Source organism: Lactuca saligna, chromosome 5 (genome assembly GCF_052625555.1).
Source record: "Lactuca saligna cultivar CGN05327 chromosome 5, ASM5262555v1, whole genome shotgun sequence".
Taxonomy (NCBI): domain Eukaryota; kingdom Viridiplantae; phylum Streptophyta; class Magnoliopsida; order Asterales; family Asteraceae; genus Lactuca; species Lactuca saligna.
In genome coordinates this window covers 282,082,862-282,097,550 of record NC_136421.1, presented here as the reverse complement: position 1 = coordinate 282,097,550, position 14,689 = coordinate 282,082,862, and the positions used below count along the sequence as shown (strand labels likewise).

General features: G+C 32.5%; 1 protein-coding gene across 1 annotated transcript; it reads left to right on the top strand.

Moving 5' to 3' along the window:
* Positions 1-8,355: 8,355 nt before the first annotated feature.
* Positions 8,356-10,278, top strand: LOC145048021 (uncharacterized). The gene is made up of 3 exons (XM_078996403.1): positions 8,356-8,476; positions 8,616-8,708; positions 9,210-10,278. Exons 2-3 carry the CDS (start codon positions 8,621-8,623, stop codon positions 10,010-10,012), a joined length of 891 nt encoding a protein of 296 aa, XP_078852529.1. The 5' UTR covers positions 8,356-8,476; positions 8,616-8,620; the 3' UTR covers positions 10,013-10,278.
* Positions 10,279-14,689: the final 4,411 nt, after the last annotated feature.

Sequence of the window (14,689 nt, the reverse complement as noted above, 5' to 3'; positions counted from 1 at the left end):
GCACATTTGACAATCATTCCCAATTTTTAAATAAAATTACATAACTAGTCCCTGTGTTTTATAAAAAGGAGATTTACATGGAAGTCTATTTTGATTCAATTTAGCACTAAAGATCTGGAGGTGTTTGGTTTTACTTTTAAACTGATTTTTAAGATTTTTGATTTTTCAAAAAGTCAAAAGTTTAAAAAGTTGTTTGTTAATTGAAAAAGATCTTTTTAAAATAGCTTTTTAAGAAGAAGAAGAAAAATGAGGTTTTTAAAAAGTTAGGTATCTATGACTTTTGGCAACTTTTGTTTTTTTTCCGTTTCCCCCTCAAAAGTTTAAACAAACACATTTTAAAATTATCTTTTGAAAAAAGATATGAATCAAAAAGTTCTTTTCTAAAAAGAATTTTTTGATCTAAAAAGCTATCCCAAACACCCCCTAATCACATTTAATTAAGTCTTGAAGTATCAATTTTTATTTGATCTTCCTCTTGCAACCCCAAACAACCGTTAGTCGGTTCCTAATAGTAAGGTCTCAATTAATGGTGTTCAAATAGTAATGACCAGGAGAAAACAATGAAACATAGTTGTTTACACATTGCTTACCGGAGAGTATGTCAAATAATGATTACCACCATTCTTGAAATACGTCTATATTTTCCTTTTTCTTTTGCATAACACTTCAAAAACACGAACCCTAAAATCAAGCATCACCGGGAGCGATGAGTACTACAAGAAAAGGGAAACCATGAATCCATCGTTGATTTATCTACCATGGTGTATCTTTTTTTTTTTCCAAATGCTATAAGGTCCGAAAATGGAGATTGTGATAAAGTAGCAAAAATCAACTATGATTTAATTACTTATGACTCATTCAAGAAAGTACTAAGGGATCTGATCAAATATCATTGTGGTTATGTGTACTATGTTCTTCGTGCTCATACACTCACACAGGGGTTGAAGAAGATTCAAGATAAAAGTGTACTACGTAAAATTTGATGAAGAATTTTAGGAAGGTGATTCATTCGCATGTAATGGCATTCCCTTCTTGCACGCTCCATAAGATGAGGTAAAATTCCATTTCAGCCACAATCTAAATGATAAAACTTTAAGTAAATTGGTCTTTACTACTTAGGAGAGGAGGACATTGGTGATTCCTGATTTGTTGCTCCAAACTAGATAACGATCAACCTTATTACCCTGTATTTGATCCTAATATACATTGGAAGTTACAAAAACATATATTGGGTATGGGTTTTGAATCACTAAAACAATTGAAACATATGTTACAAAACTATGACATTGATAATGGTTATAGCATATGGTGGTAAAAGAACGAGCATTGTATGTGTTAGTGAGGTGTGACGAATATTATTATGAGGATCAATCCCCCTTTAGGCTTTAGGCATCTTGGAATGATGAGAATGAGGAGGCATTCCAAATCAAGTCTCTTTTATTCCCACACATACCATTGTTCTAGACAATTTCATATTGGAATTATTCTCACTTACATATAGACTTGGGAATCATTTCAAAATAGAGTTTTAGCCACTAGGAATGGAAACTAGAAGCTAAAATTACAAAGACGCTTAACACAAAATTGAACATATACCAATATATAAGGGGTAGGAAATATACATTAGATGAGTTAGAATGGTCATTAAAGGAACATTACTTTATGTTATGGAGTTATAGTAAGGAAATAAGAAGGTCGAACTCGGGGTCAACGGTGAAGATGGATGTTGACATTATACCTGATGGTACAACCTATTTCAGTAAGATATACATCTATTTCAATACTCTTAAAGATTGATGGAAAGTTGCTTGTGGGAGGGTTATCAATTTAGATGTGTATTTTCGAAAAGGGGTATATAGAGATGAGTTACTTTCTATAGTTGGAAGAGACGCCGAGAACCATATTTATCTCATTAGGTGGTTTTTGGTGGATGTAGAGAACAAATGCAAATGGAAATGGATTCTTGATAATTTGATGGATGTGACATCCGTTATTTTTTAGCACAAAAAAAAAACTTTTCTTTACGCTTTAAAAATCACAATGTCTTTGTTTGCAGAAAATCCAAGTACAATAAAACATTTGCGGAAACTATTTCGTTTTCTCAAAATATCATGAGTAAAGATGTTGTTTCTGAAATACAAAACTCTAAGCATGTTATAATTAATACACAACATATGTCACAGCGTAAAGACATAATGGTCCTAAACACGATTGGAAGCTATCTCTTAATTACTCGATATTCTAGTTAAGTTACAACAACTTTAGCCTTGTTACCTATGATGCATGTAATTTGAGTGGGTAAGGTTGGGAAACCCGGTGAGATACATAGGATTTTTAGTCCCACAATATTGGTATGATAATAATTTAAAATTATCAAACCTGTAAAACCAATTGTTACCAAATAATATAGATATATCCCATAACTTTCATATCTATAAAACATTACACCCAGACATACCCATCCCACATAATTCTCACAAATCCTATTCTACGACTATCAGGAAGAATTAACTCACCTGGTGAATCGTTTAGAACAATGGTTGATTACACAACTAGGGGATTCCTTGGCCAGTGTAAGTCATAAATGTACCTAAGCCTTCTAAGTATTTGATAAATGTTGTATCTTATTTCATCTACATATGTGGGTTATAAGTCCACACTAACAATGTAATTTAAAAGACTAGATAGAATGGTCAAATAGTGTCATCTTACTCTGATAGATGACCAGACATACCTTCTGCTTTAATCTCATATCTTACCCCAGAATGAGACTACGCAATATCCAACCTATTTAAATTAAGCATCCTTATATCTTTAGTGTATAACTAGACCAAACTATAATATAAATGGTCAACTTTGAATAAGGACCCTATGTTAATGCAATATCATTATAATACATGGTATAACTAAGTACTTATCCAACTTAATTCAAACTAATCATCCTTTATAAGTCTTACTTTATCACTAGACAAAACTATAAAGCGTATAAACAATTCCCAAAACCTCTTTCCTATTTATACAATACTTATCGCAATACATTGTACGATTACACTTTTATCCAACTTAATGGGATCTAAATATCCTTTATACGCCTCAGTTTAAAACTTAGACAAGACTACAATCCTTGTACTCAACTTTCAATACCAACCCTATTTAGACAGCACTATCATAATTCAGTGTATATATTTAACACATAATATTAGGTATTTAATATACATTAATCTTTTAAGTAATAATACTTTCATAATATTATCATGTAACGACACCATATATATATATATATATATATATATATATATATATATATACACACACACACACACACGCACACTTTAACACGTATATAACCTTATTTGGTTCACTTAGTGTATTTTATCAAATATCCAGTTAACACATATTCCATGTAATAATCATTTAATTCATATATAACATTTCAACTGATATTTAGTACTTTTAATAATTACTTATATTAAATCATGTTCATGACATCAATTATGCACTCACATGATAAATGTAGATGACTTGAGGGAAAGTCAACTCTTTGACTTCAACTTCAAATTTCCATTTAAACCAACTAAACGCAAATATTACTAAGCCTTAGTACTTGTTTTTATTTATAAAGTTTATTCGTAATAATCTTTTTTTTTCTCAAATTTATTAATAATCCCGAAACATTAGCGACTTATATTTGATAAGGAAAAACCAAGCAAGATCATATTGAAGGTAGGATCTGTTTGGTATATAGAGATATACTGTTTGGAAAATACATTTTAAACAGCTCACAAATCTATCCTAGATGTCACTCATGTAAGTAGATAGATTAGTAAAATGACTGATATTATTGATAAATCTTATTTATAAGTTCATAATAATGTTTATGAACATAAATATAAGTTACACTTAAAGCACGGTAAATATAACTTGACATATAGGTTTTAACGGAAGTATAGGAAGTCACGGGAAGAACTTCGACTTTGAATACTTCTCTTTCTCCAGGCTTTCCAATTCCAGAACGCCTCGTTACAAAACCTTCGAGACTCAAAAAGCACGAATTCTAGAGAGAGAGAGAGATTAGAAGGAATGAGCAAGAAAAGAAAGGAACATTTGAAGTCTATTTATAGTGGATCTAGACGAAGGGCACGTCGTGCCTATGTATGGGTGCACCACATCTTCAACGTAAGGAGCAAGATATGCTTCTGGAGGCGACACATTGCATTCCATGTAATTCTCACAATTTTAAAAAAAATTATATTTTTCGCATACCAGCTCCGTTTTCAATGTTTATTATATCCAACTTTCATATTGACGAGTATTTCAGCTTTCATCTAGACTTCATCGGCTAATTTGCATTTTATTTTTTTAATTTTATAGTCGATAAGGAATATATTATAAAATGATACTGCGAAACTCATAACTTCTTCATACGAGCTTCATTTTCGACGTTTTTTATATCAATGGCTTCGTATCGAAGAGCACTACAACTTTCGTTTAGATTATTTTGTGTAACGATCAACCAATTTTCCGTATCGAAGAGTAGTGTGTCACACTCGAAACTTTGAAAAATCACAACTTCCTCATACGAAGTCAAATTTAGGCATTATTTATATTGTCGGTTTTATGTTCACGACTACTACGACTTTCATTTAGATAACTTTGACAAATAAGCAACCAATCTCCGATCCATATTGTATGACACACATCGTTGTGCAGGGTTGAATGTAAAACTTCGAAAAATCATAACTTCCTCACATGAAATCAAATTTAACCGTTCTTTATATCCACATGCTCATGCTTATAGTCTCTATGACTTTCGTTTAAATTATTTATCCAAAATAATCTTTTTATCTTTACATTTATTTTATTGTTTCAACAATCGTCATCAGCGGTCAAGTCGACGATGCAGTCGAAGATAGCGGAGGTAGGCGACGGTAGTCCGATGACCTCTTCTCCGCAAAATAGGTGTGTGAAGCAACCATCAATTTTGAGTTGTGCAGACGATGTAAAACAGTAAAGCAAGGAGGCGGTGGAGAAGAGCTGAGAGGGCAGTGGCGAAGGGTGAAGAAGGCGAGTAGGCGGTGGAGGTTATCGAGAACGAATATGGAGAAATAAAATGATATTTATCCTTTAAAATCGATGAAGGCGAGAAGACGGTGGAGAGGTGATATTTGATTGAATCGGAGGATTCCAGAATCGGAAACGTTCAAGAGAGAAATCGGTGTCTTCTAGGTAGGTTGAAGAGAGCATAATACGAATAAAGCAAAAGCAGTGGAGGTAAACACATATACACTAGCAGTAGATATCATAACACGTGGAAACCTACAAAAACAAATTCAATCGAATTATTGAAATAGTAAAATACATTTAGTCATTTACTATCTATCTTATCTCTCAAACCCTACGTAATCCTTTCACAAACCAAGCAGAACTAAATGAACTAATCTATGCCATGATATTTTAGCTCACCATTTTTAGGTTTCGCCGTGTACGAACTACTACCATTAGATATTGATTTAAATACATATAAATACTAAATTACATCCAAAGTCAAGAAGCCAATTAATACTTTGTACATTTCCAGGTTTACAGCAATAGACTTAAATGTTCCGAAGATAACCTATCCAGATATCAAAGTTAACTTTTGAATTGTGGACTTGAGGTGTGTTTGATGATCAGATTTTGAGACTTTTTAGAAACTTTTTAAATGTCAGATTTTAGAATTATAAAAAACTTCGTTTATTTGAAACTCTTTGTTAAAACTTTTATTTAAAAAAGGAACTTATAATATGAAAGTTACTTCAAACTGATTATTAAAAAAAAAAACCTTATATTTTATATCCTTTTACATTTATAATTTGTTTTTTAAAGTTATTTATATCGAACATTTCTATATACCAATTAATTTTACCAAACAATACCTCCCATGGAATTGTCGTATACCAGGATACCTCACTACACGACATAAAAGGAATAATGACATGTCCTAATCCAGGTTGACATTGATACAAGACATGGACACTGACCTATAACCATTACCATTAATGAGAGAACACTTTATATGGATGGAAACATATTGTTGGACATAACTATTGGATATAATGTAGGAGTTTTTAATGAGAAACAAACTCTTGTCTTTCCTATAAACCAACTTAAGCATTCATCTCTTGTAGTTATAATGTTTAGAACTTCAACTTCATTGCTGAGTAATCGCAAAATTTATAAAGGATTCACCATTGAAAAACTCGTGCTTTGTAAATAACCTAGCATATATTACAATATCAAGAAACAAAATTAAGAAAAGGAGATATGAATAGAAAAATAAAAGTAAGGAGTTTAATTCCATTCACATTTTAGTAATTGTAGATGACCTAACATATCTTACAATATCAAGAAACAAATTAAGAAAAGGAAATATGAATAGGAAAAAAAAAAAAAAAAAAGTTGAGTTTAATTCCATTAACATCTTAGTAATGGTAGATGGTTGGAGGAGTTAATGTCAATAATATACACTTTTATTTAAAAGAATTCAATGGTCACCAATTTCAATGTCGGTTAAACGTTCTCCACAAGTATTTCACATGCTTTGGTGACTGACTCACACGCGGCACTCATGCGCGTCATATACGTTGGTCCATTCAAAAAGGCAACACAAAGTATTCTTCTTCAAATTCACAGGGTTTAGCAACGTGTTCTTTTTTTCTCCTAGAAAATTCTTTTGGAGAGCTTTTAACTTGTATTTTTTAAATAAAGATAATTGAAATATTTAATATTATTTGGATAATACGATTTAGTTTGTGAATATAGATAATTGATTTGATTTGTTGAAAATGTTAATAGCAGTGTTGTTAAAATTGAAATCTTATCAAATATTGTTTTATGTTTTTGTAAAATCAATGAAAGATTGGATTTGGATAAGAAGATTCAAATTACTTGTGAGTCTTGGATGTACATTATATATTATAAGTTATAACTTTATATGTGGATTAAAACGTCAATCAACTCTAACTTGTTATGCATTAATCACAATTTTTGTTATTAAATACCATAAATATTAATTAAGAAGAAAATATTTTAATTACAAAAAATTAAAATCATTGTGATCCGCTATAATTAAAGGCTTAAAATTACAAAGTGAATATTATGAGTATACTTATATTTAATTTGAGATGAATTGATAAATTGATGATGTTCTATGAGCCTTCTTGCAATTAGTGATACTCAATTTCAAATTGAATAAAAGGGTTTTTTAGGTTTGATTATATAATGAAACTAAAGTAGGGATGAGCAGTTTGTCCCAAATCTCGAACCTGTATCGGTACCGTACCAGAACCGATACCAAACTATACCAATTTAAAAATATGAGGCGGTACTTAGTACTCCAAATACATGAAATTCAGGAATCGATACCGACGGTACCGGTATGTACTAGTACCGAAAACCGTTATCATTCCCAGTACCGGTATCAATGATGTTAATCGGTCCGGTACTTAGGATTAACTTTCGACCAAATTCGGTTTTCAGGAAATCGGAAACGATGTGGGTCAGTACCGGTTCCATCCCACACTCATCCCTAAACTAAAAGATGAAATTGAATCATGTTAAGATCTTAAGATCTTAGTCGAAATCTTAAAATCCGACTATAGAGGGTGTTTGGGGTTGATTTTAAAATAGCTTTTGGCTTTAATTTTTCCAAAAAAGTTAAAGAAAAGCCAAAAGGTGTTTAGATCGTTCAAAAGATCTTTTGGAAATGACTTTTGACAATAAGAAAATAAGGAGCTTCTAAAAGTCACAAAATCATGACTTTTTATTGTTTTACCTATATAAGTTAAATCAAAAGTTCTTTTGTTAATCCAAACACGTTTTAAAGATCTTTTTTTGCAAAAACATTTTACAAAAAGTCATTCTACAAGAACTTTTGATGCTCAAAAATAATCCCAAACATCCTCTAAATCTTGCTTCAAATAACTCTATTGAGATAGGGCTTGTTTTTCGTTTGTATGATCTTAAGATAAGATTAGGATATTAATAACCATATAATACTACAAAAACGTTTAAAAGGAAAGAAGTCTAAACCAGTTAGAATATATAAAAATATATTCTTTATACTCTTATGGAGAGATATTGCGAAAACTGCGTCGACATATATGAAAAGATAAATATATAATTATCATTTTCAACGGCCAAAATATTAAATGAAAGCATGAAAAAGGATCTATCAATTTTAAGCATAATAATAAAAAAAGAAAAGAATAAAAAAAAAAAAAAAATGATGAAGATATCAATAACTTTCCCGCAACTAATAATAAACTAAAAGGACAATTTGGTAATTTCGCATAAAACGGGGGCAACAAATAAGAACTCGGGAAAACAACAACAACGACGCACCCCATTAGAGACCCGTTTCCAGGATAAAAACCCAAAAATTTCTGAACACCAAACTCAGGGTTTGCTGCAAAATTCCGTTTTTCAGGTTTCAGAGGTAAATCTAAGTTAACTTGTCTTTGCTTTCAGTTGATTTCTAATCTGCAACCTCGATCTGACTTTTGTTCACTACTATTTACTTCATTTGTTTCAAATTTAACGTTGGTGTTCGAACGAATCTCTTGTTTGTGGTGTAGTGATCATGGATGGTTGGAGAGATCAAGGTGTTAATTACAATCAAGAGGTCACAAGAACAAGGCCAAATAGCTACAGAAAGCCTCCTCCTCTCGGTATGATCGTTTAACTGTTTTGATTTTTGTCGATTTTGCTGTAATGATGCTGTTCGCCTTTGTCTCTATTCTCTTTATGGCATGAATTTTGAGATTCGGTTCTAATCACGCTTTTCATCTTCTAAAACGAGTTAATGTGCTGCTGGAAAATTTCTTTTCTGCATTGGGTTGCGTGCATTTTAGGATTGGATGAACGAAAAATCTAACGAACACCACCAAATCTGCTACTGATCTCTGCAATTTCTTTATTTTTATGATTAAGAGAATATGAGTTTGCTACAAATGTTTGTTTATATAAAGCAATTGGTGTGATTTCAACGGTGGCCATATATTTTCCCTAAATTTAGTATATGCCCTAATGGCCTAATCACTGTTTCGCTTCCTAGGTTTTGGTTTCGTTATCACTTCTGCTCATTCATCTTTCATATTCCTTCAAATTCCAATTCCTTTGTTCCTTCAAAACTAGCATTCACTTCACCCAAACTATATTTAATTCTTCAGGTGGGAATCCAAATTGGCAACAAAGCGTACCTTCATGGGAGAAAAAGTTTTGCTCTTCAATTGGCTCAATTCCATGGAAAAAACTTGTGGAAACAAAAAGATTCATCCATCTCTATGACAATGTAATCAAATGGAACGATTCCGCGGGGAAAGAAGCATTCCAATCTGCAAAAAACAATTTCTACGCAAATATACACGGCCTTCCTTGCGACAATCGGCTACCCGATCCCGATATCTACATCGACAATATCGATTGGGATTCCGAAGTTGATCCGAATCTGATTCTAGACCTGGATTCCGATTCCGTAGTTCCTGATTCCGGTTCCAAAGACGAACAAGAACAAGTAGTAATATTTGGCTCCAGCTTTCCCCCTTCCTATCAAAGCTTCTCACCTTACGGATGGGGGGATAGCGATGATGACAAAAAGAAATCCCCCAACCCCAATACATCTCCGGAATACAACATTGAAGGAAACACAAGGGGTGTTGTTGACAATAATAATAGTTGGTGGGGGTGGAGTGAAAATGTGGACAAAACGAAAGGTGATCAAGAAGACCATTGGGGTTGGAATATGAAAATGTATGATAATAACAACTGTTTTTATGGTGATGTGAGTAACAATGGGAACAACATGTCGAGGTATAAAACATCGAGGTTTATGAAAAATCAGCCTCGGAGGAGCACCGGAAACGGGAGGCGGCATGGTGGTTCACAGGCGGCGTATGGTTGTGCACCGGTGAACCATGGTGGTGCTCCGGCGGGAGGTGGACATAGATGGAGTGTAAAGAAAACGGTTTCTTGAATTTAGTGGGACTGGTTTTTGCTCGATGAGATGCTTTTGTGGAAAGTGCGGAGAGTTGAATGTTATGTGAGTGGGAAAAGTTTTGTAGTGGTTTATGTGTTGATCTCTTTGTACAGGGTTCCAAGTTAATAATCCATGTCTTCGTATTAGTGTGTAATTGGGTGCTAATTGAATCGAAAATGAGTGGATTCATACGTATGATGTTTGTATTTGACAGATTTTTTATAAATTATAACTATTAATATATGAATACAAGTAATTTATGATGTTGAAAACCTAATCTAGACGATTATAAATGGTTACTCAATTAAAGTCCAACTTTCGTGTTTAAATGGTCCTTCAATTAAATATTGTACATTTTAACCGTTAAAGTTGAAAAATGCATGTCACAAGATGTAATGGAGGGAGGTTATTGCTGCAGTAAGGAAGTAAGATAAAGACGACGTTGCATCTACATAAAGTCATAATGAATAAATAAATATAAATTCTTTTAATAAAATATAATATATATCAAACGGTTTGACCCACAAACCCAAATACATAACTCAATCCGATCCATGAAATAAGTGGGTTGGTAGGTCAGAAATCTTAAACCAAATCCGTTTATTCTTATGTAGGTTTACTAGATGGGTGGAGAATTGTCACCCCTAGTCGTGGCCCTCTTCGACGATCTCTTCACTTCCTATTTCCGGCTAACAACTTCCATTTCTACTACTTCATCCAAGCACATCGTCGCCCGCCTTCCCTTCCTTCCACCTACGAATTAAACCTTGATTTTCTGGAACATACATGGCTCCAACAACAATGGCGTCTTTGTTTTGCAACTCTACTTGTCACACCCCCAAACCGGAGCGGCAGAAACGTCCGAGGTTGGATGATTTCATGGTAAGTATAACAACACATGCATCATAGTACAACAAACATTCTACTAATAATGTATAAGTTTTACGTAGTATTCAAGTCAAATGTATATAACATCAAAAGTAGATATAGCAAAAAACAAAAGATGCAACTCTATACTGCACTGCCTTCTCAAAATCCTAAGTATGTACATATATATTGGTTCCCTAAGAATACAAGTGTTTAAAAAAAGAAAGTATCAACATTTAAGTTGGTGAGTGCATAAGTATTTATGTTTAACAACTTGTTTTTTGTTTCTTGAAATAGTAATTATGTTTACTGTTCCAAAAAATCCAATATTTTCTAATATAACTGAAAGTAGTTTTAATATCATAAACCGTTCTGTGTAAGTGTTGTTGTACTATAAAATAGTGTAACATAGTTTTAGTTTACAATAAAACTATAAAAAGATTATTTCCCGTATTGTTTATGTTTTTCAAGTTCTCAAAATTTTACTCTTTGAAAACCCTTTAAATATAAGTGTGCCTGACTCCACAGTATATACTTATTATTGTAAAACCAATATTTTGTATCTGTACTCTTTAAAACAATACTTTGTATTCATACTCTTTGGTTTAATTATTTATACACTAATCGTATATGTTCATATCTTTTTCTGAGTTATTATAACCATGTTATGACTAGTAAGCATGATATGACGCTTTGTAGGTGCCGAAACTGTAATGACATTTGTCACTCATAGGCATACCAACCTAACTGTAGCGAACAATTTGTGTGCACGATTGTCAATCCCGTATAGATCTATACAAATTTGTTGAGCTCTCTGTCGGGAAATTCTTGTTATAATTATCAGATCTTTAATATTATTGCTTAAATAATTAAGCGAGTGAACTTTGTCTCACAAAAACCATATTAACGATTACGTATATAATAATTATGAAAAGTCATTCTGAAATAAATGAACTGATAGTATGATTTTTTTTAGTATACTCGAATGTAAAGTAGTTATACGAGAGTATACCATTAAACTTTATATAATTGATTAGTGATAATAGTATGAAAGTTCCATAAATTATACCTATTATAATTTATATGTGTGTTCTGTTTGATATGTAATATTCATGAAAGTACCCTCTTTGCTCGACATGTTACAAAGGGGAGATGAATCTGATTGGATATATATATATATATATATATATATATATATATATATATATATATATATATATATATAAAGAGAGAGAGAGAGAGAGAGAGAGTTATGTTCAAATGTTTTACTATCTATTGTGTGTTTGAAAGATTAATTATGGACCAATCATTTTAGTTATGTTAAGAAAGTAATTAATGCATATTAAATGCTGAAGTTCTAATTAATGCTCATTATATCTTTAACATCTAATATGCATTAATTACTTTCTTAAAATACTAAAATGATTGGTCCATAATCAATCCTACATGCACACAATAGATAGTTAGAACAATATAACCTAATCCTATATATATATATATATATATATATATATATATATATATATATATATATATATATATATATATATATATGATTTTGGCAAAATATTAGTTTAAAAGAGTTTGACAATATTTAAAAGAGTTTCAGTAACTTAAAGTTCGTGTAGCAATATTTAGAAATCATTTTATTATAAATAGAGTATTCTTTTGTTACACTTGTATTCCCCCCTAAAATCGTGAAAATAGTGAAAATGTAGGGATATGAACTCACATTTTGTGAGTTTCTGGTTGAAGATACAGTGTGGTAGAGCTAAATCCACAAGTTAGAACTGATGATAAAAACCGAATCCTAATTTATATTAACATAAAATTAAGTATAAATTAGATAATCTAGAAATGTTTAAAGTGTTAAACAACACTTAATTATTGTAAGAAGACTTACAATAATTCTTAGAATAGTGTGTGGGTGTTCTTGGAGTTCTTCGTGAAAACTTGTGTATTTTGGTGTTTTCGACCCAAAATAAGAAGATTGGAAGGTGTTTTTCGGTGAAATCAAGCACAATAGATGATATTTGTAAGATTTTCAAGAAGAATCAAAGGATTTGCGCATGAAATTCATGAGAAATGAGATGTTTCACATGTTCTTGAGAGGAGAGGGGAGACTTCGGTTGATGATCCTTGAGAGAAAAGAGGAATTTTCGACTGAATCTTGTAAAAATGAGGAGTATTTTTAGGTTTTATATATATATATATATATATATATATATATATATATATATATATATATATATATATATATATATATATATATATATATATATATATATATATATATATATATATATGTGGGTTTTCGGCCGAGAACACAAACCTAGGAGATGGGTTCTCTGTTGGGAACTCTACCTGAGGAAGGCTAGCTTTCGGTCAGGAACCCTTCCCGAGGAGGATAAGCATGTGAGGTTTTCGGCCGTGAACACTATGTCGGCTTCGCATGTTTTCGGCCGAGAACTCGCTTTCGGTCCGAAATGGGTTTGCGGTGCGAAGGGGTTTGCTGTCTGAGGTTTGTTGCTGTAAATAGTTTGTGGTCCGAAGTGTTAAGGGAGTCCAAGGGTTTTCGGTCTAGGCGAGAATCCTCGTTTTCTTGAGTGTTTTAACTTCCAAAGTTTACAACACTTTAACACAATGCTTATACATATCAAATTGTTTTATTTTAACGTTATTAAATTAGCAAAACAATAAATTTGACTTTTATTTGACATGTTTGACTTTTGTTGACTTTTACAAGATAGAAAATAACGGGTTGTCACATTATCCCCCCGTTAAAGGGAATTTCGTCCCAAAATTAAGACTATAGAGATACAGTAAGACTAGGAAAAGAGATGCAGATACATTTGTTTCATTTGATCCTCCCGTTTCCAAGTGAATTCAGGTCCCCGCTTTGCATTCCAGCGAACCTTCACTATCGGGATACGACTTTGTTTAGTTCTCTTGGCTTCCTTGTCTAGGATTTCTACTGGTTCTTCCATGAAATTGAGGCTCTTGTTTATCTCGATTTCATCGAGTGGGATAACAAGAGTCTCGTTGGATAAGCACTTATTTAGGTTAGACACGTGGAAGGTAGGGTGCATGTTACTGAGTTCTTGAGGTAGTTTGAGTTTGTAAGCTACTGGTTCGATTCTAGCAAGAATCTCGAATGGTCCGATGTACCTTGGATTTAGTTTTCCATGCTTTCCGAAGCATATCATGCCCTTCCAGGGTGAGACTTTCAACATGACGTGGTTACCAATCTGGAATTCCAAGGGTTATCTTCTCTTGTCTGCATAGCTTTTCTATTTGTCTCTGGAAGCTTTCAGTTGTCCCGAATTTGGACAATCTTTTCTGTGGTTTCACGAATGATCTCAGGACTGGTTAGAGTACTATTAGGTATTTGGTTCTTTTCTAGTTGCGTATCGCCCAATTCAGCCCAGCATAGAGGAGATTTGCACTTACGGCCATGGAGAGTTCAAAAGGTGCAACTTTGATGCTAGTGTGATAGCTATTGTTGTAGGAGAATTCAACTAGTGGTAAATAGGTATCCTAAGCTTTACCAAAATCTATCACACAAGCTCTTAACATGTCTTCTAGCGTTTGTATGGTTCTTTCGCTTTGCCCATCAACTTGAGGATGGTACGCTGTACTCATATCAAGATTTGTTCCCCAAGACTTTTGCAATGATTGCCAAAACCGCAAGGTAAATCTACTATCTCGGTCAGAAATAATAGATATTGGCACACCATGCAATCATACTATCTCTTTAATGTACATCCTTGTTAACTTCTCCATTTTATCAATTTCTTTTATTGGCAC

Excerpts from the sequence above, each read along its gene's own strand:
- LOC145048021 (XM_078996403.1), top strand. The coding sequence starts at position 8,621 with ATGGATGGTTGGAGAGATCAAGGTGTTAATTACAATCAAGAGGTCACA. Across the intron at positions 8,709-9,209 it reads CAGAAAGCCTCCTCCTCTCG|GTGGGAATCCAAATTGGCAA; the intron begins GTATGATCGTTT and ends TTAATTCTTCAG.